Source organism: Sciurus carolinensis, chromosome 13 (genome assembly GCF_902686445.1).
Source record: "Sciurus carolinensis chromosome 13, mSciCar1.2, whole genome shotgun sequence".
In the NCBI taxonomy this organism is placed as follows: Eukaryota; Metazoa; Chordata; class Mammalia; order Rodentia; family Sciuridae; genus Sciurus; species Sciurus carolinensis.
This window is the reverse complement of record NC_062225.1, coordinates 71,336,792-71,361,973: the sequence shown is the minus strand read 5'-3', so window position 1 is coordinate 71,361,973 and position 25,182 is coordinate 71,336,792. Positions and strand designations below refer to the sequence as shown.

General features: G+C 44.7%; 1 protein-coding gene across 1 annotated transcript in view; it reads right to left on the bottom strand.

Annotated features, from left to right (window-relative positions):
• Alk (ALK receptor tyrosine kinase) overlaps positions 1-25,182 on the bottom strand; it is a 678,240-nt gene that overhangs the window by 175,849 nt on the left and 477,209 nt on the right. The window contains exon 5 of the mRNA XM_047523055.1: positions 7,883-8,010. Within this exon, the coding sequence (XP_047379011.1) occupies positions 7,883-8,010 (128 nt within the window). The remainder of the gene's footprint in view (positions 1-7,882; positions 8,011-25,182) is intronic.

Here is a 25,182-nt window from a genome sequence, read left to right as displayed (position 1 = left end):
TGTGATAAGTATGTCCAAATGACTTCCCAACCTCCAACCATCCTCAGAGGATTAAACAGTATTATTCCTTTGCATGGCACAAAGAAGTCTGGGCATTCAATCACAAAATGATAAAGAAAACAACTCTACCAGATGTTAAAGGGTGGCTGGTGGGGAAAGAGAAGTAGCAGCCTTGGAGGTCAGAAAGCAGATCAGGGCTATCAGTCTCTGCTAGAATTGGATTGACGAGGTGCAGATGGAAAGTAGGAGGTGGCTGAGACTGCAAACATCCCTCTAAGAACTGCAGAGTTGTTCAGCTCTGGTTCCAGAATGAGGGGATTCAGCTTAATCAAGGGATCTTGGAGAGTATTTATTGTGTCAGGCACTAGCCAGGGGCTCTGCATACAATATCTGTTCTAATTTTCAAAAATCCCTATAATTATGTGTTGTTAGCTCATTTACTGATGAGAAAACCAAAACCCAGGGATTTAAGAAATGCTTCTGAGCTCACAAAGGTGGGACGTGATGGAGCTGGGATTCCACACTCATTCTCTCTGATTTTAAAGCCTGTAATCTTTCTCTTCTACTGGGATAAGTAAACCTTTATAGAGCGCTCACCATGAAAACAGTGTACTCTTCGTTGCTAATTGAGATGCAGAGATTAAAAATACAGAACCGTCTTTGATTCTAGGAACATCTATTAAGTGAAACGCACAAGCAACTTGGGAGTGTAATAGATTGTTCTAAAACAGAAATGTATGGGAACATAATTGGGAAGTGAGAATTCTTTAAGAAAATAGTATTTGAGCTGAGATTTGGAAGACGTGCAGGACTTCCACAGAGCACACTGAAGTATCTCATTGGAAACAAGCTTGCCTGGGGGCTGTTGGGAGAAATGTGAGAAGATCCGAGTGACTATATGAAATCATAATTTTAATGCTCATCTTAAATATTTCAGTCTACAGATGAATTAAGGCCAGGAGACTTTGGAAATAAGTAGTGAAGGAGTATTGTGAAAAGAGAGTTCACCAACCACATACAGGGCTCTTTTGGATGCTGTGGCTGTGATGTCCCTCTGGGTTCACTTCTGAGCAATGGACCCCACCACTGCAGAGCTGACTCAGTCCCTTGAAGAGACACACTCCATTTGTGGCACCTCTCAGGTTGGCAACGTGTGACTCCCATCATCCACCTTGGCATTTGGTTGTTAATTAACTTTGCCAAGCTTTGCAGCAGGTGTCAGAGCGGCCAATTAGTTTCTGAGTGGTAGCTTCTCCATAAGAACCTGAGCAACAGGGAGGGAGCAGCTTACTTAATTTTAAAGACTTCAGGCCAGGAAAGGTCCAGCCCGTGAGGCTGGGTAGCCCACGGCCTCATGTATAGTGAACGTTCAAGGTCACCTTCCCATGTACTCTCTTGTCAAGGTCAACTCCAGGACAACCATTGACATACTGTTATTGTCACCTTCAATTAAAAAACCGTCAATGTGTCAATTCTGGAGGAGACCTTTAATGTCCCTTTGGCTCTGAAGAGTTGGTTAGGCTATGGAAAATAAAGGGGGCAGGGGACGTCAATCCAGGACTTCTGATTGCTGACTCAGTGTTCCTTCTGTGGTCTTTCTGAGAAAGGAAAATGGTACTAGTTTGGAGGAAGACACCTTGACAAATGGAGCACCTGGTCAACTCCTCCGTCGCAAAATAAATACAGGTCAGGGATGCCCGCTGGGGAATAGTTTCTGTACAAAGAAGAGACAACTTAAAGTCACCATACCAAAACTCTGCCCAAGACAGAAACAATTTTATATCGGTGTCTGTCTGTGCTCAGCTTAGTATCTGCCGGGCAAATGTCTGTGGAATGAATGGAGGATGCATGGGTGGAGGGATAGATGAATCTGCTACATAAAGAGAGAGTTTTCTGCTGGCAACCCCAAGACAGAATGTCACCGTAATCTCCATTTACAAACACAGACCGAGGATCCTGCTGGGGTGTTGCTTGCTGCTGGAACAAAAAATGCCCAATTTGGGCCAGGCTGCCAGGAGCCCATGAAGTAATCCCTCATTTTACCCAGCTGGATTTTTGGAGCCTACTCCAAACACTGATTGGCTCCTCATGGCTGGACAAAAATTAGAATATGTTTGTTCATTTTCTCTATTTTTTTTCTTGTCCCCACTGGGCCTACAGAAGATGTCCTCCATTGCCTTTTAGTGTTTTTGGTGCAGTAGGTGGAAAGAGAGGTGTCAAGGCTGGGATATGTCACCCATTTTTAACTGTTATAAATATTCATACTAAGTGCCTAGTGTCTCGAAACCCATCTGAGAAAGAGCTTGCCTTGAGAAAATGACCTGCATTCCAAGTATCAGAGCCTGGTGAGAGTTCCTGAACTTTTAAAGAACACATGGCTAATGTAACTAGTTTTGTCTTTCATATTTTAAATAAGGACAGAATCATAGCATTAGAAGAGCTGGAGCTAACAGGAGCATTGAAGAAAAGACTATCCAGTGGTCCTCAAGTTGTATTTCATGAAAACCGATCATGGAAAATGTTAAGGATTGTGTGATGATGGGTGCTGGGTCCCTACCCTCATTTCCTTAAGACATTTCTACTTGCATAATTATATATCCTAGACTCTTGTATAAGACTTTGAAGTAAGGATTCGGCCTCTCAAAGCTGAATCTAGTTTAAATAACTTTAATGCAGCCCTAGAGAAGTTCAGATATTTGTCCTCTAATGCTGGGGACATGTGTTTCAAGGCATCTGAGGTAGTGGGACTCTGTGTGACACCTTGCATTCCTCTTTATTCCTGAGTTTGAAAAATTAGTGGGGTAACTCCTCATTGTGGTAGGGTTGGGGAGATTAGGACACCTTCTCTAATGGATAAATCAGAGGTAATGTGTATGTAAGTGTCTCAGCAGTGTCAGGGGCCTAGATTGCTTCTTGTTGAGAATCTGTTGTAAGTTGAGCATGGCTCGGGCCTGGGGACCTGCAGATGTTTCTTGCTGGTGACCTGCAGTAAAGCACACTTAGGCTCAGGCAGGAATCACCCACAACTCTCTGCTTCCCATGGGTGGGCTCCTGTGTAGCCCCTTGAGATCATGCTGACCAGTGGGCAGGGCTCTTTCTGCCTTTGAGCAATCTGGGCAGGGAGAGGGAAATAGTGAATGGGTTTTGTGGAAAAACTGAGAACTTAACCATAAGGTAGAAGCAAAAAGCACATTCGACTAGTCAGTAATTTACAAGGTCAAATTTCAGGGACAATCTTTGGGTCTTGGTTAGATACTTTCTGGTGTGCTTCTAGCAGTGAACTTCCATAGAAAGCAGCAAGATGTGGTAGCTAAGCGCACGGATTCTGGAGCAGATCGCCTGCATTCTGTGTGATTTTGGAGGAATTACTTACCTCTCTGTGCCTTGATTGCCCTATAACTGGAGTGATGATAATAATGATGTGTACCTTACACCATTGTTGAAAGAGTGAACTGGGTTAATATAAAAAATACACTCAGAAAAGGACTTGGTATGCAGAAGTGCTAGGTACTGCAATCATGCATTTTTGTGAGATGCTCAGAGGCATGCTGGTCCTTTTCAAATCCTTTTCAAGAAACCTATCCTGCCTATTCTGGCCTTTGATTTTTTTGTAGGCATGTCTGAAGCTCAGAGGTCTAATGAGTATCCTGCAATCCTATTGTCCTGGGTTGTCGGCTCAAGAAAGGCTTTTGTGAATGGGCTAAGGGCTCCCTGAGAGCCCAGGCCAGGGTGTCTCTGGGGCCTGATGTTCCTTTTGGCTGTGTCAAATGTACAAACTGCTCTTTCGCTGACTTTTCAGGGAAAAAATTATCCCAAGCAATTTCTCCTCACAGTAGTGGGGCAATAGCCCAAGGCCATAAAACAGGAACAGCATTTATTAATTGATTGATTAACCAATCCATCAACAAGTATTTATGTTCCATTTCCTATGTGTTTAGTACTGAGCTAACTGCTCCCTCAAGAAATAATAGAAATATAGGACAAGGTCCCAAACCTCAAGTTAGGATCCAAAAATGGCTAATTGGGAAACAGTTGTAAAGCAGTTACTAAATTTAGATGCAGACAGCAATGTTTTCCAAACAGAATTACAGTACCTGCAAATGACATTTCCTGGTCCCAGAAACCAAGTGAGGTGGCTCAGTGTAACCCCTATGTTTGATTACTTTCTGATGTGTGAGGGAATAAGGAGTGACCAAAGTCAAATGTGAATGCCACAAGGAAATGCTATACTGAGGAGGTCTGTCTGGCAAGATGGGAAGAGATGGTGGTGGCACTAGACAGCCAAAGGCCAAGTTGACATATAGGAAGAACGTAAGAAAATGAGGCACTTGGCTAAGAAAACAAGGTCAGAAGGGCAAATGCAAGAGATTGCGATAGTGGCACTCGGCAACAGATAGAACACGAGGCAGCAGCAAGCCTAGGTCTCAAGGTTATGGCCCATGGAGTGGAGGAATATGGTAATCAATAAAACCCCAGCCTCTGCACACCAACCGAGATGGCAGAGGACTGTGAATGGAAACACTGGCTTTGTGGTCAGGTTCACTTAGGATCCAGTTTGGCCCCACATTTCACCAACTGAACAACCATGGAAACTTCTGTGAACCCAGTTTCCCTATTTGTAAAAGGAGGAGGCCCATCCTGCTTTATGGCCTTAACTTTTATGTTAAAGTCTGCATGAGACAACATGCTGTACAAGGCTTGACACTTTGGGAGTGCTCCATCAAGGTTAGCGCCAGTTGCAGTCTGCCCACGTTAACTCAGCATGCTGTGATAGATGTAAAGATTTAAAGAGGAAATAAGCATGGCCACTGTCCTGGTGATATCAACAGATAGATATTTTCACCTCTGCAGGGAGAATTTTCCCAGTGTCTCCTGTGAGTCTTTGCCAGATAAACCAAAATGGCATCTCTTTTCATGTGGACCAAAGAAGAGCCATAAGGATGTCTAGTTGTACTTCCCTTCATGCCTTATCTGTGCTGCTTTACCAGGAGACCAAGTTTCTTCAGAAAATAGACTAGAAACACCTACAGCTCTGACTAGCATGTCACCAGGTTTGCTTGCCTCTGGAAGGTACTATTTCTTTCCCTTTCTCTTCTCTGTATTATAACCAAAGCAATGACCCCAGAAAACAGATACTAGTCTACATCGCAGTCCTCAAATAGGCCTCTCCTACAAAACCCCATAAAAAGACCTTCCCTTTAAATAAGTGGGTGTAGTTTTAGGCTGCTTCCTATGCTTACAACTTGCCCACACCACCTGAATTTGTTCTACTATGGCAGGGAGAGTCAGAAGTTCTAAGGAAACTCTGGGATCACTTTGCTCTTCTCTGCTCTTTCTCAAACGCCTCACCAATCTCTTCACACCCCTTGGTGGCCATGTTCCAAGTGAGAGGAGGAGCGCAGAGAACAACTGCTTCCTCATGAGGATCATCTCTCCTTGGATCTGGAGCCTCTGGGCCTGGATCCTGGAATATAGGTAGACCAGGAGAACATGGTGCCTTCCCTGGGGAATCAGAGGCAGGTTTGTCTTCTCCCTCCCCTAAGAGGGTGCCTGCCAGCAGCAATTTTCTGGATCATTAGAGAAAGCTTAAAGAGGTCAACTCCATTGGTTTCATCAGGGTAGAGAATCAGACCAGGAACAGGTCTCTTAAGCTCTGTAACAGACTGACTGCAAATGCTACACAAGCTCCAAGGGACAGATTTTATAGGTGAGAGGGAGCTACAAGGTAAGGGATAAAATATCTGTATAAAAATAGCCGGGTATGGTGGGGCATGCCTGTAATCCCAACAGCTTGGGAGATTGAGGCAGGAGGATCTCAATTTCAAAGCCAACCTCAGCAACTCAGTGAGGCCCTAAGCAATTCAGTGAGACCCTGTCTCTAAATAGAATACAAAAAAGGGCTGGGGATGTGGCTCAGTGGCTAAGTGCCCCTGGGTTCAATCTCTGATACCAAAACAAAACAAACAAACAAACAAACAACAAAAAATTGGTACATTTGTTGAAATTCATAATTTGAATGTACAAAGAATTTTTGCAGGGTAGGAAATCTTTGTAGCATTTGTGCTGGGCCTAATATCTGGATATTTAAAGTCTCTTATTTTCTTCTCCTAATGTTGCTCAAATGAAATAAGCCAGTTCTGGAAACTGATACCTTCTCTCTATCACATTCCTCTTAAAACTGGTTCCATTTCAACAGATGGCTTCTTTTGGAAGGTACATAGACCCTTGACATCTGCGAGGTTTGATGATCTCCAGAGACATTTACAAATCCCTACGTTCACGAGCACAGAAACACACGTCCAAACTCCTGTTTAGCTTCCAAACCATGTGTCTCTCTACAGCGCCCCGTGTCACAGGTCAACCACATTTTCAACTTGAACTAAAGTTCAATCTATCATCTTGTGGCGATTTATCTTCTCCCCACACATGACTTAGTTCTAATTAAAACAACGAAAACAACAATAAAAGTCATTTGTGAAAATTCTTGTGAGGCCCCCAGTGAATGAGAAACTATAGCAGTGTAAGGAGAAGGGTTCCCACTGGGGCTCCTGAACTAAGGGTGTCTCTGTCCTACCCCACTTCCAAGAAGCACCAGGTTCAAATCCAGGCCTCCACAGGCAACAGAGGGCCTCTCTATGTCATGGCCTTCAGGATTGTTCAGAAATAGTCAAAACTGGAAATTTAGGTCTGAGAGCACCCTGGACTTCCTTCCCATATGCACTTCATTCTTTGGCCCCTCAGACCACAGTTTTCACGGCCCAGGTTAAAGCACCCTTCAGTCGACCTCCAGGTAGAGTCAGGAATTAAAGGAAGGCATACAGCAATAATGAGACGACTCTTCCTGAAGTTGGTGTAACTAAAGCTCATCTACCCTTGACATCTGGGGAATAAAGGATGCTTATAATTATGGCTGGGTCTTCTGAGGAATCAAGGAAAACCATCCTCATATATCTATTGATGATCCATGCCATCCTGCTTCGCAATCGGAGTTGAGGTAATGTTTAATAGAGTTACATGTAAAACACAATATTGAAACTAGGAACAGAAGATCAAAAACTCTCAGAGGAAAGGAGAAGAGCTTATCAAAAACCTATATCTGTGTAATTACACAGATATAATTACCGTGATGGAGCATTGCATTTAGTTCAGAGTTTCCTGGCAACAAAGGAAAAAAGGAGAAAAAAAAAAAAAAAAAAACCCAACAAATTACCTTCTCTCGGTAATAGATCCTGAAATAAATTCACAATGTGGGACTTATATAAAAGGATTTCAATGGCAAGAGTGGACCCTACCCTAATGGCTTTTACAAAATAAGCTAAAGATTTCACATATAACAATTTCCCATGTGGTCTCTCAATAATAGCTTCAGTAAAACCATTATAATACTTAGTTGCAAATTTAACCTCAGAGAAAAGAAAAAGCAAACTAGCATTAAGTTATGGGGAGGATGAGGAGTGCGTAGGGACACAGGTGACGCAAAAACAGCAGAATCTTGATAACAGTTGAAGTTGCACTGAGGCTTCCTGGGGGCTCACCACACCATTATATTATCTGGTGTCCATTTAAAATTTTCCATAGTAAAATATTTTAAAAAATAATCATAAACATTTGTCAGTCAGGGAAGTTAAGCTTCTATGTTACTTAGCAAAGACCAGATTCTATTTGATGCAGCTTTAGATTAAGTAGTTATCATTTTATTCTGGATCTTTGAAAATGGATCGTCTGGTCTGTGGTGCACTTGGTAATATTTAGAATCAGCTCCTAAGCACCATGGACTTTGGTATGTAAGTGTGTACCTTCCAAACTAAGCACAGTTGCAGGTTATTAACACACAAATAACAATAGGTTCTTAAGGAATGGAGGGTAAGCTGGGTTCAGATACCTTCGCTGCAATTCTTCAGGGCAAAGAAGTCCACTGCAGACAGACTTCGGTTTCCACTTGAAATGTATTCTAGGGCCACTCGGAATGGGTTCTCTGGGCGCCCAATTCTTCCCTGCAGCACTGTCCAACTGGTTCCATGGGAAAGCAAAGGAGGAAAGCATAGAAAAAACAGTGATGAGAAACTGCCCCACCTGCAGAGAGGGTCATGCAGCGACTTCAGGGCTCACATTCTTCACAGGCACCAAGAGATGGACCCCGCCCCCCGACCCCACAGTCCTGGGGATGATGACCCGGATAGCAGCCTGTAAACATTTGTTTCCTTCTTGTCCAGCTAACGCAGAGACACAATTTTCAAACCCACTTTGGCCACAGGCATATCTTTTGTCATATTCTTTTTTAAGGCAATTGCAGGTCTTTGAACTATTTCAGTAGCTAGTCTTATAGAGGAAGAATCTACATAATGGAAAGAAGCTGGCAGCAGAGTTGAGGTAAAGTCTTCAAAACATTTGTCAGTCTATTTATCATTCTCTTTGGAAAGACCACTTGGTTTTTGGAATTTTATCTGATACCAGTCTCAGAACCTTCAGGTCTGCTATGTAGTTACTTACGGGAAGCTAGCAAGAGCTATTTATTTACTGCAGGAAAATTAAAGTGCAACCAAGCATGTATTTTGGGGTAAAAGGTACCTAAGATTGACATGGACTTTGCAAAAAAGTGCAATCAGAAGAAGATAGAAGCAGGTCAAATGGTGAGCTCAGCATCCATCTGTAATCAAGGACACTGACACCGTCAGAGACCAGAGAATAAGCTAACCGAACACTTTTACACCTTGCTCCTACTATTAACCTCTTGGAATAGCCTCCTGTCACTGATTAGAACATCAAATTTACTTTTCAACATTGATACACTCACACATACACACACACACATATGTATATGCGTATATGGACAATTTTGAGTGAGGATGGAAATTATCTGGGCTATTTTCTTCCTTCAACAAACAACTTTATGGAGGTATAATTGACATACAATCAATTGCATGTTCTAAAAGTATATAATTTGATGAGTTAAAATGTATAAATTGATGGACTTGACTTAGGTGTCCACCCTTGAAATTATCACAGCATTCCATATTTTCTTACCCCTAGGGTGGGCTTAGGTATGATAGTATAAGTGGTAAGGAATTTAGGTGGAGAACTAACTTTTCATTTAAAAAAAAATTTAACCTTTTCCCCCAAATATAAAGTCATGCTCATTGTAAAAATAGAGCCCGATGATTGAGAAAAGTTGTAAAATAGAAAAGTCACCCAGAACCTCATTGTCCAGCCGTAGACACAGTCGTGAGCTCGGTGAGCAACCCACCAGCTCTCATTTACATAAATGAGACTGTACTGTACATGCTCTCTGTGCTTGCCCTGGCCTGCTCAGTGGTATGTCATGAGGCAGCAAACAGAGGTTATATATCTTCTCATTGACTGCATTTTTAACAACTTGTGCATTACTTCCGGTTTCCGTCATAATGGTGCTGAAGCTAGCCATGCGTTTATCTAGGTTCTGCCATAGGACAGTCCTAGAATCTGAGTCAAAGTGTGTGCCTATTTATAACTCTGAGGCTTCCTGCCACTCTTCCCGTGGTAAATCCAGGGGCCCATTTCCACATTTGCCTGCTCGCACTGAGTCCCCTGGGATCTCTGCTGTCTTGGCTAGCTGTTGGCTGATGAATGTGTCACCCAAGGCAATCAGTGACTTCTCAAAGCGGTGCTCCTGATGGCAGTTTTATGTTTTCAGTCCCTGGTATGTTGCTGGGCATGCAGGGAGTATCTGTTGAAGGAAGGAAGTATTTCTGCCCCTCCTCTCTGCTCTTCTGTAGTTAATTCAGATCACTGGAGTCAATTCCTCAGTCATTTAATAAAAGTGTATTAAGTTTCCCCACAATAGATACTGTAGAAGGGGTTATTGCTGCTGTAAAGTTTGTTCTCCGTTACTGTACCCAGCAGGATTTCTATCCAAAATAAAACCGGTGCAATTGAATAAGGAAAAGGAGTCCTTTTGGTTCAAATGCGGGACTGTCAAGGAAAGAAATATTTGAAAAGAAAACGTAAACGAGGGGTTCTTAAGGAAAAACAAAGTCGAATTTTTCTTGTTCTTTTGAAACATAAAGGACCCTATTTTCGAGGAAGGATGGTAGTGAAAGGCATGAGCATTCATATTCTGCCAAAATCGTAGCTCTCTGCTCTGAGGAATGATGGATTTTAATTCCAGGTACACAGTGGCCCTTGACAATGATTTCCATTTCTATATTGGCACTAGCCCTCTGGATAAATGTGTCAGGAGTTTTAGGAATTAGTTTCTGAGTTACCGATGCAATAACTTTTGTCTGAAATTCTCTGGCCTCCCATAGTTTACTGCTGCAACTTTAATAACTTTCAGAGCAGTTGCCAAACATGTATTTTATATCCAGGGAAGCTGGGACTAGAAGAGGGCAAACTAACACCTAGGGTCAGATTTGTTTAAGAGACAGCCAAAACCCAGTGAAAAACAAATCCAAGCTCTTTCCTCTGCCTGCCTCCATTTTCTCTGCTTACATCCCAGTGGTCTGAAACCGGCTCATTAGGGTCTGGCTGTCCTTGCTTTGGCTGGTGGCAACTCCGCTAATGCATGCACTGGGGGAGGTTGGGGAGGTTACGTTCTGACCTAGAGCCTCCTAGAAACAGTGCAACTGTATCCATGTGCTGGGGATTTGTGACCCTCTTAGCACTGGTGCTTCAATCAATCAATCTGACAGTGCAGGGTGTCCACCTGGACCTTAGGAAGCCAGAAGGACTGTATGGACAGCCTGTCACAATCCATTATCTTTTGCATGTCTCTCTGGAGTTCTCCAGTTCCAGTTCTGCCTCCTCTGCCTCTAATTTGCCTGATGATTTTAAACAAGGCACTTTTCTCCAAATGCCTGAGATTTTGGATGTTTTCTGATCAGCGGTATTTTGAAGCAGGGAAAGCATCTTTGATTTCAATATTCTGGGAAAAAAACTGACCACCCACTTTTGCTGAGTGATTCCTCCTAATGAACAAATCAGAGGCCATTAAAAAAGGCAGGAAGGTTAGTTTGTGAATATCAAAGTCTATTTCTGACCCAGAGGCTAGAAGTAGTATACAGAACCACTGAATTGGGAACTGAGTCTTGAATTCTGCTCTTGGATTTGCTTGCATTTGGGTGAATCTCTGCCTCTCCTTGGGTTTTAGTTTCTTCATTAGTGAAACGTGGACACTGAATTAAGAGTTCTCTATGGGCCCTTACTGTTCTCATGTCTGTATTTCTCTATCAGATTGCAGGAGTCCTAGTGATAAAATATTTGATGAAAGTCCTAGAAGCTGTAATTAACAAATAATATCTCACAGAGGTGGGAGAAGAACAGTGAGTCATAAAATCCAGATGTATTCTTGCAAAGATGCCCAGTACCAACCTTCTTGGGGGAAGTACAATCTTGCCCAGGGTCACATGTTGGGTTACTTACAGACCTAAGGTTAAATGTATTCTACTGTCATGTACAACTAATTAGAGCAAATAAAATATAAAAATTAAAAATTAAAAAAAAAAACCAGTACTGCTCCTAGATCATAAGAACAAGAGAAAATGCAACTTATGGACCGACCCAGCCCCTGTACTCAATAGCATTTCGTACCCTAGAAATAGAGAAGAATGAGTCTATTTAGTGTTACTGGAGGGATCACCAGTCTGACTTTGAGGGTAGACACTTCAGCCAGATGGTGGCATATACTGTCAGAAAATCCACCAAAAGCTCCCAAGGAGCTGACATAGAAACAAAAGAATCTCTAAGACTCCCACTGCTTCCTACCAGGTTACTTTCCATATGTTTAAAGGAAACTGGCATGTCTGCCACAAGGCAAGCTGCTGATGTGACTGAAGGTTTGGCAGCTGTGACTTAGGAGGGTGAAGCAAGTTATTTTAAGTCCAGATATGAAGGGGCATTCTGTGATGGCATGTGAGGGCATGGGTGGCAGTTGACAAGACGGAGGACGTGTTTTACTTTCCTGCTGTGCAATATCCCAGTGGGCATAATACTGATGTAGAGCTGGCTCACAAAAGGGGCCCTGGCCTCCTGCAAGCCACTCACTGAAGGCGCTTTCTGAGATGCTTTGGCAGCTGCCGTGTATGAGGTAGGCTGGACTCAGATCTCAGCTCCCCGCTCTACTGGCTAAGCCACTAGGTAAGGGATTTAACTTCTGAGTTTCAGTTTCCCTGATTTAAAGATGGAGGTCATAACATCCAGTTTGTTGAAAGGGGATGAGGATCGGTGAGAAGGAAGCTGCAAAGTAATTAGAGCAGATCTAAGCACACGATAGGGCCTCAGTAAGGGGAGCTTACAGAAGACTGCAGCTTTCTTCATGGAATCACTCTGCTTCATGCAAATATCTGTAGCTCAACTCATTTAAGAGATTCAAGGTGTAGGGTTGTGGTAGAGGGGTGGGGTGGAATGCAGGTAAAAGAGGGTGGGAAAGCATTTACAATTTCTCAATAGCAGTTGCCCTTTTTGTTTAAACAAATGAAAAACTTAAGTGAATTGTCATAGGATAAATAAAACCCCAAGAAATTACCTCTTACAAGAAGACATGTTAGAATTTGACTATGGTAGCAGATTGACATTCTTCTCCGAACCCTCCAAGGGCCTCTATCTCACTTAGGATCAAATCTTTTCTTTGCCTTTGCAACTTTCCGTATCATTTTCTAGCAAGTGGAAAGATGCTTTGTGCCTATTTCTCAGTTAGAATTTGAGTCAGATTCCATTTCTCGTTGTTGCACACCAGAGAGAGGATTGGGTTCTCTGGGGACACTTGGGTTTAGGGTTTAGCTTGTACTCAAGGAGCTTACAGACTGGTGAGAAAAAAAAATAAAACTATGTACTGAAATTGACACAAATGGTAGGGTATCCAGGTTAGGTGAGGGGGGCAGGCACTAAGTGCTGCCGAGGCACAGAGGGCAAAGTGAGGTCTCAGACTAGGTGATCAGGACGGGGGATCTTGAGGATAGGCTGCAAAGGGCGGGAGACAGGGATTGAGAAAAGGGCAATGCAGAAGGGGACTGCGTGGGCCATGAGCAGAGGTCACATATTCCGTGTATGTTCAGAGAACAGGTGTTCCAGTTTGGCGGGAGTGAATGTTTTTCACTGGTTTCTGCAGGAAGCATGACCTCTGTGTCTCACCTCCCGCCTTCTTAATGGCTGGGGATGGATGGTCCATCATTGTGTCTCCAGCATCTTAAACGCTGTTGATGCTCAAAAAGTATTTGATGAATGAGAAGACAAGTGCATGAGCAGATTTCCATTAAATCAGGCAAGATTCTGACATTCTTGGCCAAAATTCATGAGGCAATGGAACTGAAGTTATCTATAAGTTTATGCCAACCATTTGAGTAAGGATGATGCCTTCCCTGTTAGGAGGAACCTAAGGACTGGGGAGTTGGGGGGTTCTGGGAAGGAGGTGGCTCATGTGACTGCATGTTTTATCACATGGCTATTGGCCCCACATTTGCCAAGAGCTAATTAGAAGGAACCAGAAAATTACAGTAATTGAGACCTGGAGAACCTGAGTTCTCAACCAGAAGAATTCCCATCTCATGTGTAGATGTTCTCTACCAATGCAGGTCAGGCTTGGACCAAGTTCATGTGAACAAGCTCTACAGCAGCAACACCAATAATAAAGCATCATTGATGTTTAATTGACAGCCTATGTATTCTCGGCATAGAGCTAAATTTTCAATGCAGGTTAGTGTGACTCTATAATCTGTATGTATACCACCTTATGCTGCCCTTCTAAGTTCATTAAAGTCAGAATCTGTCTTCCTGAGGCTTTGCTGCAATTTCTGGCACAGGTGAACTCAGCTGGGGACCTGAAGCTACAAGATATGGCCCTCCTTGTGTTTTGTACTGGCCATGACAAGCCATGTCAGTTAGGTGGTGATGGACCCTCCAGCTGGGGCAGCCAATGCCATGAGTTAGGTTGAGGATGACAGAAGCCACATAAATAAGACAACCAGCCAAGTCCCTGTCACAGAGAGCTCTGTCACATGACGACGATGATTATTATGAAGCATGACCCTGTCATGGCTCAGGCTGCACTGTTGACATTCCTCTACATGTGTCTTTACTAAGGCTCTCTCTTGACGAGAGCCTGGACAAGTGTGAAGGTGTGAAGATTTGTTAGAAATAAGGAACTGAGCCTGTGGGAGTCGATCCAGATCAATACGGGGAGCAAAACAGAAAAGCCAGTTACATCTCTTCCCCAATCTTATCCTACAGGAAAAACACACATAACTTTCAAGTTTTCTTTAAAATATACTTTATAGTAATTCTGCAGCAAATATAAACCATTCAGCACAATTTTTATCGTTTTCATTAAATCAGCCTGCATTTAAAGCATTTTTATGGGAAATAGCAGGGGAAAAAATGCCAGATTTTGGTGTAAGGGCCTTTGTTGCTTGTTAATTTTCTGTAATAACAATGTGTGACACGTGGCGTGGGGTCTCTTATCCTGGTACCCTTGACTTTGCTACTCACTTGCCCTTTACAGTGTTCCAGAACTTCTAGAGAGGATCAGATCTGGATGAGGACAAGACTTCAGATTGAGTCAGGGTCTGGTTCCCACTGGGCCGGAATGGAGGAGAGCCCTGAGGCTAAGGGTGCCCCCCTGGAGCCACATGGTGACTGGTTGAGACAGCATTTGGCAGCTGGAAAGCCATATAATTCATCAGAGATGTATGGGTGCTAGACCCTGGAAGGTGGCCCAGTTTTCCTGGGATAGAAACTGAGAAAGTGTCCTAAACTGTTTCCCTAATTCTTCTCTTATGCTTTGGAACAAAGCAAAAATTAGTGGTTTGGGCTTTTTTCTTGACCTCTCTTTCCCTCCCTCCCTTTCTCCCTTCCTCCCTTCCTTCCTTCCCTCCTTCCTTCCCTCTTTCCCTCCTTCCTTCCCTCCCTCCCTCCCTCCTTCCCTCCTTCCTTCCTTCCTTCCCTCCCTCCTTCCTCCTTCCCTCCTTCCTTCCTTCCTTCCTTCCTTCCTTCCTTCCTTCCTTCCTTCCTTCCTTCCTTCCCTCCCTCCCTCCCTTTTCCATTCCTTCTATTAAGAGAAATATAATGATTAAGAACAGAAGCTCTGGAGTTAGCCACCTGCTTCATAATTTCAATTGTTTCCTGTTGGCTGTGTGACCTCAGGTCAGCTACCTAACCTAACCCTCTCTGTGCCCAAACTTCAGAGCCAGAGTTGTAGGGAAAAATTATAGTAAAAAATGGGCCTCCACATGGCCTATTTCCTTGTTGAATTAGCACAAACTGCATGTTTTATATTCAGTGAACCCTCTCTTCCCTGTGAATGGTCAAGGTTACTGAATGTTATTCTTTACTACCCCGGCAACTTCTATTCCCATCACTCGCGTTATGCACCCATTGAGAATCAGTTGTGCTTATTCACAAATTTGTTCAAGCAGTTGTATTCATTAAATAAATGCAATAGGCAGGAGAAATTTTTGCATACTTTGATAAGACAGCTACAAATAATTGCTGTTGAAATAGGTGTGAATGGGGCAACAAAAGATCAGGAAAAAGATTCTTAAAAATCCAGAAAGCCTGGCAGTCATCAAGAATATAATTAATACTATATGCTGTAAAGGATGTACAGAAAAAGGAACTCTTTTACACTGTTGGTGGGATTGTAAATTAAACCACACTGGAAATCAGTATGACGATTTCTCAAAAGACTAGGCATGGACCCCGCTATTCCACTCCTTGATATTTATCCTGAAGAATTAAAGGCATCTTACTACAGTGATACTTGCATACCCATGTTTATAACAGTACAATTCACAACAGCCAAATGATGGAACCAGCCTAGATGTCCATCAGTGGATGGATGGATAAAAAACATGTGGTAGACATACACAATGGAGTTTTATTCAGCCATAAAGAAAAATGAAATTATGTCATCTGCAGGAAAATGGATGGAACTAGAAACCATTATGTTAAGTGAAATAAGTCAAACCCAGAAGATCAAGGGTCGAATGTTTTTTCTCATATGCAGACGCCAGAGAGGAAAAAAGGAAAATAAAGGTGGGGGGAGGGTAGATCTCATGAAAATCAAAGGAAGATCAGTAGAAGAAAGGAATCAAGGGGAGAGCAGCAGTGGGGGAGGGGGCATGCTGGGAGTGAGCTTGGTCAAATTATGTTACTATATTGCGTATTGTGTGCATGTATGAACATGTAACAACAAATCCCACCATTATGTACGACTATAATGCACCGATATAAATGTGTACAAATAAAAAGATAATACCCTGTTTAATAAAAGTAAATTATGTGCTGAAAAAAAAATTCGGAAAACCTCTGGAACACTTTAAAAGTATTTTAACCTTATTTTCATTTTAAAGAAACTGTACCTGAACATCAAGGGCGAGGAGTCACGAATGTGACTGATGTTAATGACGACCCAGAACTCTAAAGAATAGACCACCCTGGAAGCAAAGGCCTTGACCTTACATCAAAAATTGGTGGGTTAGCATGCATTTCGAAGTTGCAGTTTAAAATAAAATGTTTCAGGATGTGAGTTGATTCCCAAGCGATTATTGATCCCAATCTTACCGTCTAAGAGGGGTTCTTCTTTGCTCTGGTTTGTATAAAGTAATACATAGGGAACTCACTAGCACTTTCTTCTTCTTTTAAAGGGGAGGAACACTGATTATCCAGGCCAAAAAAAAAAAAAAAAAAATCAAGTAACAGAAAGCTTCAAATCAAGAGTAGCCACCCTGAGAATCCAGAAATTCCTGTCTCTGAATTTTGGATTAAGTCTCATGCTGGCCACTCTTCCAGCATCTGCTCAGTACCCCTCCCAAGGGAGCTGCAGGGCACACTGGCTGGAATCTGGGCAGAGAAAGTGAGAGGAGAGTTTGTTTGGCACTGGTATTTCAGAAACCACGAAGAATTACTGAAGCGAGGGAATTCCAGTAGGGTTTCCTACTCCACAAACTTGCCAGACAATCTTTCTGGCAGGGTGGGTTGGTGGCTTTTCTGGTTAGAGTCCCAGGTGATCATTTTTTGCCTTTCTAATTCCTTCTCTAAGGAGGTGTGGGTGCATTAACACCAGTGGCCAGTGGGAACCTGGAGTCTGTTTTTCTAACTCTCTTCCTTCCAGTAACTGTTCTGCACCATCTGTTCTTTTCTAATACAATCTTTTTTTTTTTAAAGTCAAATCAGTGTGTCAGTTTCTTTTAGCTTATTTAGATTTTAAACATGTCACTCCCATGGAGAAGGATGAGACAGCACTGAAAGTTGGCAGGCAGCTGTTTCTGTAGGATCCCGCTTCGGTCCCGTCTGCCTTCTGCTGGACCCTGCGACCTGAGTGGGGTTGGGCTGGAGCATCCATCCTGGGTGCCCCACTCAGAGCCCTGTCCCAGGATTTCCCGGCCTTGAAACAGTTTTCCCTGCCCATGCTCAAAGGGTTCCCAGCAGCTCATCCTGCTCCCCAGAGAGGCAGCCTAAGTGCCATTTAATGCACTAATGTATTGATTGGTTGGAATAAGAACACAGGCTTCTGAGCCAAGCAAAATGCAGATGCCCAAGCTCAGAGCTTCCATTTCAGTCCTAAATCTCGGGCCAAGTCAAGTCACTGTGTTGAAAACTGCATCACGGGGTGGCCTTGGTCATGAACAATGGTCCCACATGCAAATGCTGGGACTGGGAGAAGTTGTCAGCCAGGAAAGCTGGGAGGGGGACTGGTAAGATGGGGTAAGAAGAACCCACAGCTTGTAATCGCCCATTGCACCTTTTGTGTCCCTTTTCTGGGGTGGCTATCCTGGAAGGGGAGTAACTGTCAGAGGCTTTGATGGCTGGAGTCCTGAGCTCCTTGAGGCAGGGGACTCCCAAGCTCGGCTACACAGCACCTATCCTGTAGTGCAGCAAGCATCATGGATGACAATGTCATTTCAGGGTTGACAGATGTTACGACGAGCATATGTCTTGGAAATCATTGTGTCTAATCCTCTCACATGGCCAAGAAGGACTGAGCCCCGTAGACACATCAACTTCCACTCTACAACCAGAGGAGGGTTCCATTTTACAACCTGTGTCTGGAATAATCTCTTTAAAGCCCAAATGTGAACAGGGCTCTCCAGTATCCTCAGGCCCTGCCTCTGGCTTTTGCACATCCCAGGGCTCTTTCATGCCTCTGTACATTTGCTTCTGGTGCTCTTTGTACCCCAAATCCATTTTCTGCCCTTTATCTCCTCAGCTGTCTTTGCTATTCCAGGCTCAACTTAGTATCACAACTCCCAGGTTGGATCAGGTAATTAGAGGAGAACAAGGGCTAGAGGTGCCTAATCCTGCCTGGGGATTTAGAAAAGTCCATCAAGGGTGGTAACATTTGCGGGGGCTGGGGAGATAGTTCAGTCAGTAGAGTGCTTGCCTTGTAAGCACAAGGCCCTGGGTTCGATCCCCAGCACCCAAAAAAAAAAAAAAAAAAAAAGGGTGGCAACATTTGCTATTATTGACTGCACTCCCTTGGTCCTAGTAGTGTGGGTGGGAAACGCAGTGTCATTTGTTGAATTGTGTCCCCACATATACCCCTGCCCCAAAGAGATGCTGAAGTCTTAACTGTTACTCCAGAATGTAATCTTATTTGGAAGTAGGGTCTCTATAAAGGTAATCGTGTTATAATGAGGTCATTAAGGTGGGTCCAGTGCAGTGACTGTGTTCTTATAAAAAGGGGGAATTTGAATACAGAGGTGATGTGCACACAGGGAGAAGGCCACGTGAAGATGAAGGCAGAGTTTGGGGGGATGGGTCTCTAAGCAGCAAACTACCAGAAGCTGGAACAAGTTCTCCTCTCAGTCCTCAGGAGGAAGCAGCCAGGCTGACACTTTGATCTTAAATTTCCAGTTTTCAGGACTGTGAGAACATCAGGTTCTATTGCTTAGTCCACTAGTTTGTGGTAAATTGTTATGGCAACCCTCACCAACTAATCCAGGTGGGTAGTTCAAAATCATCCTCACTAACTGCAGAAACAAACTGCAAAGCATTTTTACAGGCTGGGGGTGAATGGCATCATCTCTGTGTGATGTTGGGTCCAGGGACAGATAACCTACATGGACAGTGTTATGGTTTGGATGTGAGGTGTCCCCCAAAAGCTCACATGTGAGACAGTGCAGGAAGGTTCAGAGGGGAAATGATTGGGTTGTAAGAGTCTTAACCCAATCAGTGAATCAATCCTTGGTGGGATTAACTGAAGTGCTAGAGTGTGGCTGGAGGAGATTGGAATCGGGGTGTGGCTTTGGGGTATATATTTTGTATCTGGAGAGTGGAGACTCTCTCTCTCTCTCTGCTTCCTGATCACTGTGATGTGAGCTGCTTCCCTCTGCCACACTCTCCTGCCATGATGTTCAGCCTCACCTCAAGTCCCAAGGAATGGAGCTGGCCTTCTATGGACTAAGAAGTCCATACCATGAGCCCTCAAATAAACCCTTCCTCCTCCAAAATTGTGCTGGTCAGATCATTTAGTCACAGCGTGAAATAGCTGACCCAAACAGACAGATAGCCTTGCTGAAAACCACTCGTTTCTCACAGAGCAGACCCATTTTCCTGGGGGCCAGAAATTTCATGGGACATTTTCCTACACATTTACCTCTGCTTTGCTGATGAATAGTATCTCCTCAGGAAGATGAGGAGTATGCCCTCAGGAAGGTGCCTCTGTGGAATGACAGGAGGAAGTGCTTGCTAAGAGCCAGGAACCACGGGCCCCTTAGGTGCACCAGGGTAACATTACACCTCTGTCATGCTTGAAGAAACTAATGGAGTTTGAACCTCGGGCTTCTAATGTTTCAGCCAAGTGGGAGCCTTCCAGAACACGGTGAACAGAACCGCTTGAGAGGCCTTGAGATGGTGCCAATGGTGCATTCACCTGGGAGTCCTTTTCCGGGGCTAGAACTACCACTGCCAAGTTTCACATGACTTTAGAGGGCCAGTTCAAAACCACAACCTGAAACTTTTAAGAGATTCTGAGCCTGCACCAGAAACAGAGGCACGTGAAAGAGCCAGGAAGACCTCTGCGGGGGCTGGGCTAGGGGGGAGACCCCGGGCCCAGGCCAGTCTTTCCTCTTGTGAATCGTCTCTGACTGAATATTTACAATAAGAAAACCCTCAACACTCAGAATCCGTTGACACTCTCCCTGGCCCTATAAACTGGAAGTTGTGATTTTCAGGAAAGGGCAGGCTTCTAGGTTTTGGCTGCTTCAGCCCTCAGTGATACATTTAGTTGATAAGGGTTTGGGGAATGTTCCCCTACAAAACAGGAATAGGCCATCATCCTTAAAGTGGCTTCCAAGACATGTATGCAAATTGTTTCAAGAAAGGGCTTTCTGGATACACACTGTTTACAAATGTCACCACAGCCACTGGTGAACAAACCCGTGGAAACCTCCAAAGAGTCAATAAAAATTGGTTTTTATTTTAGCTGAGGTTGTAAAATCCACCTCTTTGCCCTGGTCTTTATAGAGTATGGAAGCTGGTGTCTAGTTGTTTGGCACATTTTTATGGAGTTGAGTGGAAGAGCAGAAACCCTTTTCTCCTTCCCAGCCTCCAGTCTCTTCCAAGGGTAAAGGACTCAAGAAGAAACTGTGGCCTAGGCTGGAAAGATGGAGTCTGACACGGGTTCTGGCTTCATGTGAGCTCTGGTTTTAAAGTTCTACAGATGGCTCAGAAACTCCATTCAAAATGGCTCTGAGGATGGGAGGTGCCGTTCAGTGGTAGAGTACTTGCCTAGCATGCACAAGGCCCTGGGTTCCATCCCCAGCCCTGCTGGGGAAAAGTGGTTTCCAAACCAGCTCTGAGCCTTTGCCCCAGATGGCTACTGACCTCTGAATATGGCAGCTAGTGAACATGACCTCAAGTTGCAGAGTGAGTTCTGTGTGGCAGGTGCTGCCGTGGGTGGATCTGAAAGCTGTAGAAGGGGTCTGTGGTCTGCAAGAGTCTCTGACTTTGGAAACCTGCTGCTTAGTGTCATACCAACAGTGATGGTAATAATTATTGCATTGACATTAGATCATAATTACCATAATGCCCATAACACAGCTGACACTCTTTCAGACACTGCAAAGGAATTCTTCACATTATCTCACTTAATCCTATTAAGAGAATTAATCGTACCTGTAAGAGGTAGAAATTGTTACCCTCGTTGTACAGATGAGGAAACTGAGTCTCCAGGAGACAAATTATCTTATTCTAGGCAGAGTAAGGAACAGATCTGAGATTCCAAACTAAACCTACCTAACTCCAAGTCCATAACTTCCAGCTTTGCATGGAAGCAAATGCAACCTGAGACGCAACAGGGGATGGGACGGGGAAGGACGGGAATCAGACACTTGGAGCCACACTCAGATTCCCACAGCTTCAGAGTCCATAGGGATCCCAGCCATGGTTGAGACAGAGTAGTTTCTTGAGGGCCCACAGTCCTTCCTAGTGCATCAGAAGATTCCAACCCGGGCTAGGCTCAGGGCAGAGAGGGATCCTCAGTGCAGAAGGCTGTTTTATAGGGTGAGTGTTCCTTGGAGTAGTCACGAAGCCCTCAGCTTGGCACAGTTGCTCCCACCTGAGGGATTCGTATTTCTACACACGCGCACACACACACACACACACACGCACACACACACACACACACACACACACCTCTCTCATCTGACTCTCATAGCCACCCTGGGTGACAGGCACAGGGTGCTCTTTTTTCCTTTGTCACCCAGCTGGGCAGAGTAGAACGAAGAGTTGAAGAGCCACTCAGAGGAAGAGCTAGGTGGTGCCGGGTGTCTCTCCTCCATCCCTGGAAGACTCCTGAGAAACCCAAGTGTCCCAGAGTGTGGGGCTTCCCTGCCATGTTGGAGCCTGATCGGTGAGGTGTCTCCTGTTTCCAGAGTCATGGCAGGGCAGGGGGACATGCGGGCTGGTGTGTGGTGGGGGTGAGGAGGGCTGGGACAAATTCAGGTTGGGAGTTTCCTCCTTGCTTGGCATTTCCACATGGGTGAAAAAGAACATCGATTCTTGGAGGAAGGGATGAGGCACAACTTCTCCCATTTTTCAAACCAGAAAATAAACATGGAAAGAAGAAGGAAGTGAAATGCAACTTTTCAGGCAGGACAAGAGTTCAGACATTAGGATCCTAGGGTGGTGTTGGGCCTGGTCCTTACAGTCTCTCACTCAACTGAGCAAAGGCAACTGGGGCCCCTTAGACTTCATCTGCAGCTACTTGGCTCTGTGGATGGCTGTGGTGTGGACTTGAGGGTGGGCTGGGGTCTGGAACCCCACCTTGAATCAAATCATATGCCACTGAATCCTTTGGGATTAACCACATCATCTGATTCAGAGAGTTTATTATTTATTTTCCTCCAGTGTAAAACGCACTCCTTTCAGCTTGATATTCAGTATTAATGCAATTTAATGCCTTATTTTATAATAAGTAATACGTACAAGAAGCCATGTTAGCAGCACCCCAGCGTCTCATGCTGCACACCCTGGGATGACCACGTCCATTTGGGAGGCACCAGCTTAGTCCGTTGCTCTTTCAGGAAGTTCACGCTCTGCATGAGGAAGACCCTTCTTGCTTTGGGTCAGCCCATTGGGTCCACTCCAGTTAGATATCTAGCCTTCTAAAGGTAGTGCCTACCAATGCAGGTAACCCCTCATGTCACCGCACAGGGCTGCTGATGGAGGCTCTGGGGACACCTGCTCACCAGGCTGAGAAGTCCCATTCCCTCTTGGCCACTACTACCCGAGGACAGGACAGATATCATCTGTGTGTGAGCCCCTGACTTTTGGATTCTCTATTCTTCCCCTTAGGTTCATTGCCCCTGTTCACAGTTGAGCTCCGTCCTTCACTCAGCTCGCTGTCACCCAACAGAAGCAGATGTTTTGGTCTCAACCACGCCTTCTTTCTGTAATTAGTGACTGAAAACAGAGTTGTGCATTTCTGCCTTACAAATTGCTGTCACCAGTTACAAAGTACTAAATGGCTTTCCTGAGGTGGTTTCTTTAGCTACTTCCACCCCAGCATCCTCTTAGCCCCTTTCACAACAGCCTGATCCATCCGGGTCTTTGGGGAGCAGGACAACAGTTTGCTCCTCTCTCCCCACATGGCATGGCTGCTTCTCTGCAGGCTGTTGCTGCTTCTCTTTTCTCCTTCTGTCCTTGGTTCTGTGTCTCTTGCCAAAAGTCCACATCCCCCCCAGAAAGCATCTGCTTTTATTTTCCCCAAAGTATCCCAGGGCTCTGTGGAGCTCAGTGGAAGGATCTCTCCCTCCCTGGCCCTCCTGAGTTCCCAGCACCATATTCCTCTAAGTTATTTCCCGTGGAAGGATCCCCAACATTCATTTGCATGTCCACAGAATTGTACAGTTTTCAAAATGAGCACACATCTGTTTCTTGCTCTCTGCCAGAGATTGGTAGGGCTGGGGTAGACGGAGACACAATTCCCAAACTCACAACACCCTCCAGAGGACCCCAGGGCTCCTTGGTAGGACTGCAAGTCGGACCTGGGCTCTTCCTAGCTGCATGGCTAGAGTCTCACACGCAGGCCTCCAAAAGGAGGTGACACAGTGGAGCATTCAGATTGCCCGAGTCCCATGGGCTGCCGTGTGGAAATAACTGAAGTCTTTTAACAGAGGTGTCTACGAGAACGATTAAAAGGGAATTGCAATTATCGAGCCCAGAGGTAAAATTTCAGAACTGGCCCATAAATCCTGGTCTGACATGAAATTTAGAACTCCCCAATGGTCTTCAATGCCATATTAAAAGGGTTTTAATACTAAGAAGTAGAAATAATGAATGATAATGAGGGTATTGTTTCTGGGAGCAGAGGCAGCGCTGAGGTTTGGGCTGCTGAACTACAGGTTAGCACCGGGTGCATGTGTGGTACATCCCTGTCTTCATAGGGGATCAGCAAAGGAAGGGGCTGGAGCGACACGCGGCTGAACCACTCCCCAGAGAACTTCAGCCCAAGCTCTGCTGAAGCCAGAGGCTTGAACGGGCCTCTCTGGGCCAGTCTGAGGGAAACTTGGCCTCCCCCAGACTTCTGTAGACTTCCTTGCAGATCAAACTCTTCACAGCCTCTGCCCCTCAACATCTATCCTGGTCAAGCAGGTCCTGGAGGGTGAATGCTGGATGGATAGTCTGGAAAAGTTAACTTGCTAGAGAAAAACTTCGGGCAAGTTGCTCCACCCCTTTGCTCATGATTCCTTACTTTATCAACTCTGTATGACTTAGAAGGATGGAGTGGCAGAATGAGTGGAGCGAGCTTATGCAAGGTGTGATGGCTCATGCCTGGAATCTCAGCAGCTGGTAAGGCTGAAACAGGAGGACCAGGAATTCAAGGCCAGTCTCAGCAAAAGTGAGGCCCTAAGCAACTCAGTGAGACCCTGTCTCTAAATAAAATACAAAGTAGGGCTGAGGGTGTGGCTCAGTGGTCAAGGGCCCCTAAGTTCAATCCCTGGTACCCAGAAAAACAACAACAACAACAACATATCCTGCAATAGGTTTCTATTGTTCTGGAGTCTGTCAGTTCCATTAGATACGGTTGTTCTCACTGGGCTTACTTTTCATGTGTTCCTCTAAAATTTGGTGGCAGTAAAACAGCTGGATGGTTCCTTTCGGCCCCTGGATACTAGGACAACGACAGTATCTTGCACTAGTCTGGCCAGTGCAGGGAGTACGCAGGCCTGTTCTCCTGGGATTTGGCTCTTCACCTGCAGCCTCTTACATGACCTCTCAGGCAGCTTCAACACACCATTGCTCTCTTCACAGGTGTTCATTGTAAATTCTCCTCCTCTCCATCCCTCTCCACCTTAACCCTCAATCCTTTCCATGTAAACTCTTATCAAACTAGATTTCTAAATCCTACAGGTTGTGGATCAAAGGAGCTCAGTGTTTTGACCCTGAGGGCAGGACCATCCCACTTCCTGCAGAAAATTTTAACTGATAGTTTCCAGAATACAAGTTCTGTCATTTGTGGCATTGACTCTCCTTCCAAGCCTTAAGTCACCAGCTGACCCAGCGTTCTGTGGAATGCAATCATGCACATCTGGCGGCTCACACGGTGCCTGGAATGTGGTAGTTGCTGAGTAAATGTCAGATTCCCTCTCTGCCACCAGCTCAACAGACGTTAAAACAAGGACGTGCCAAAGGCCAAAGCAGGATCTTCCAGCATTTTATTATGGCAGGCTTCCACATGGAATGCTCAGGCACTGAACCTTTGGATAAAAG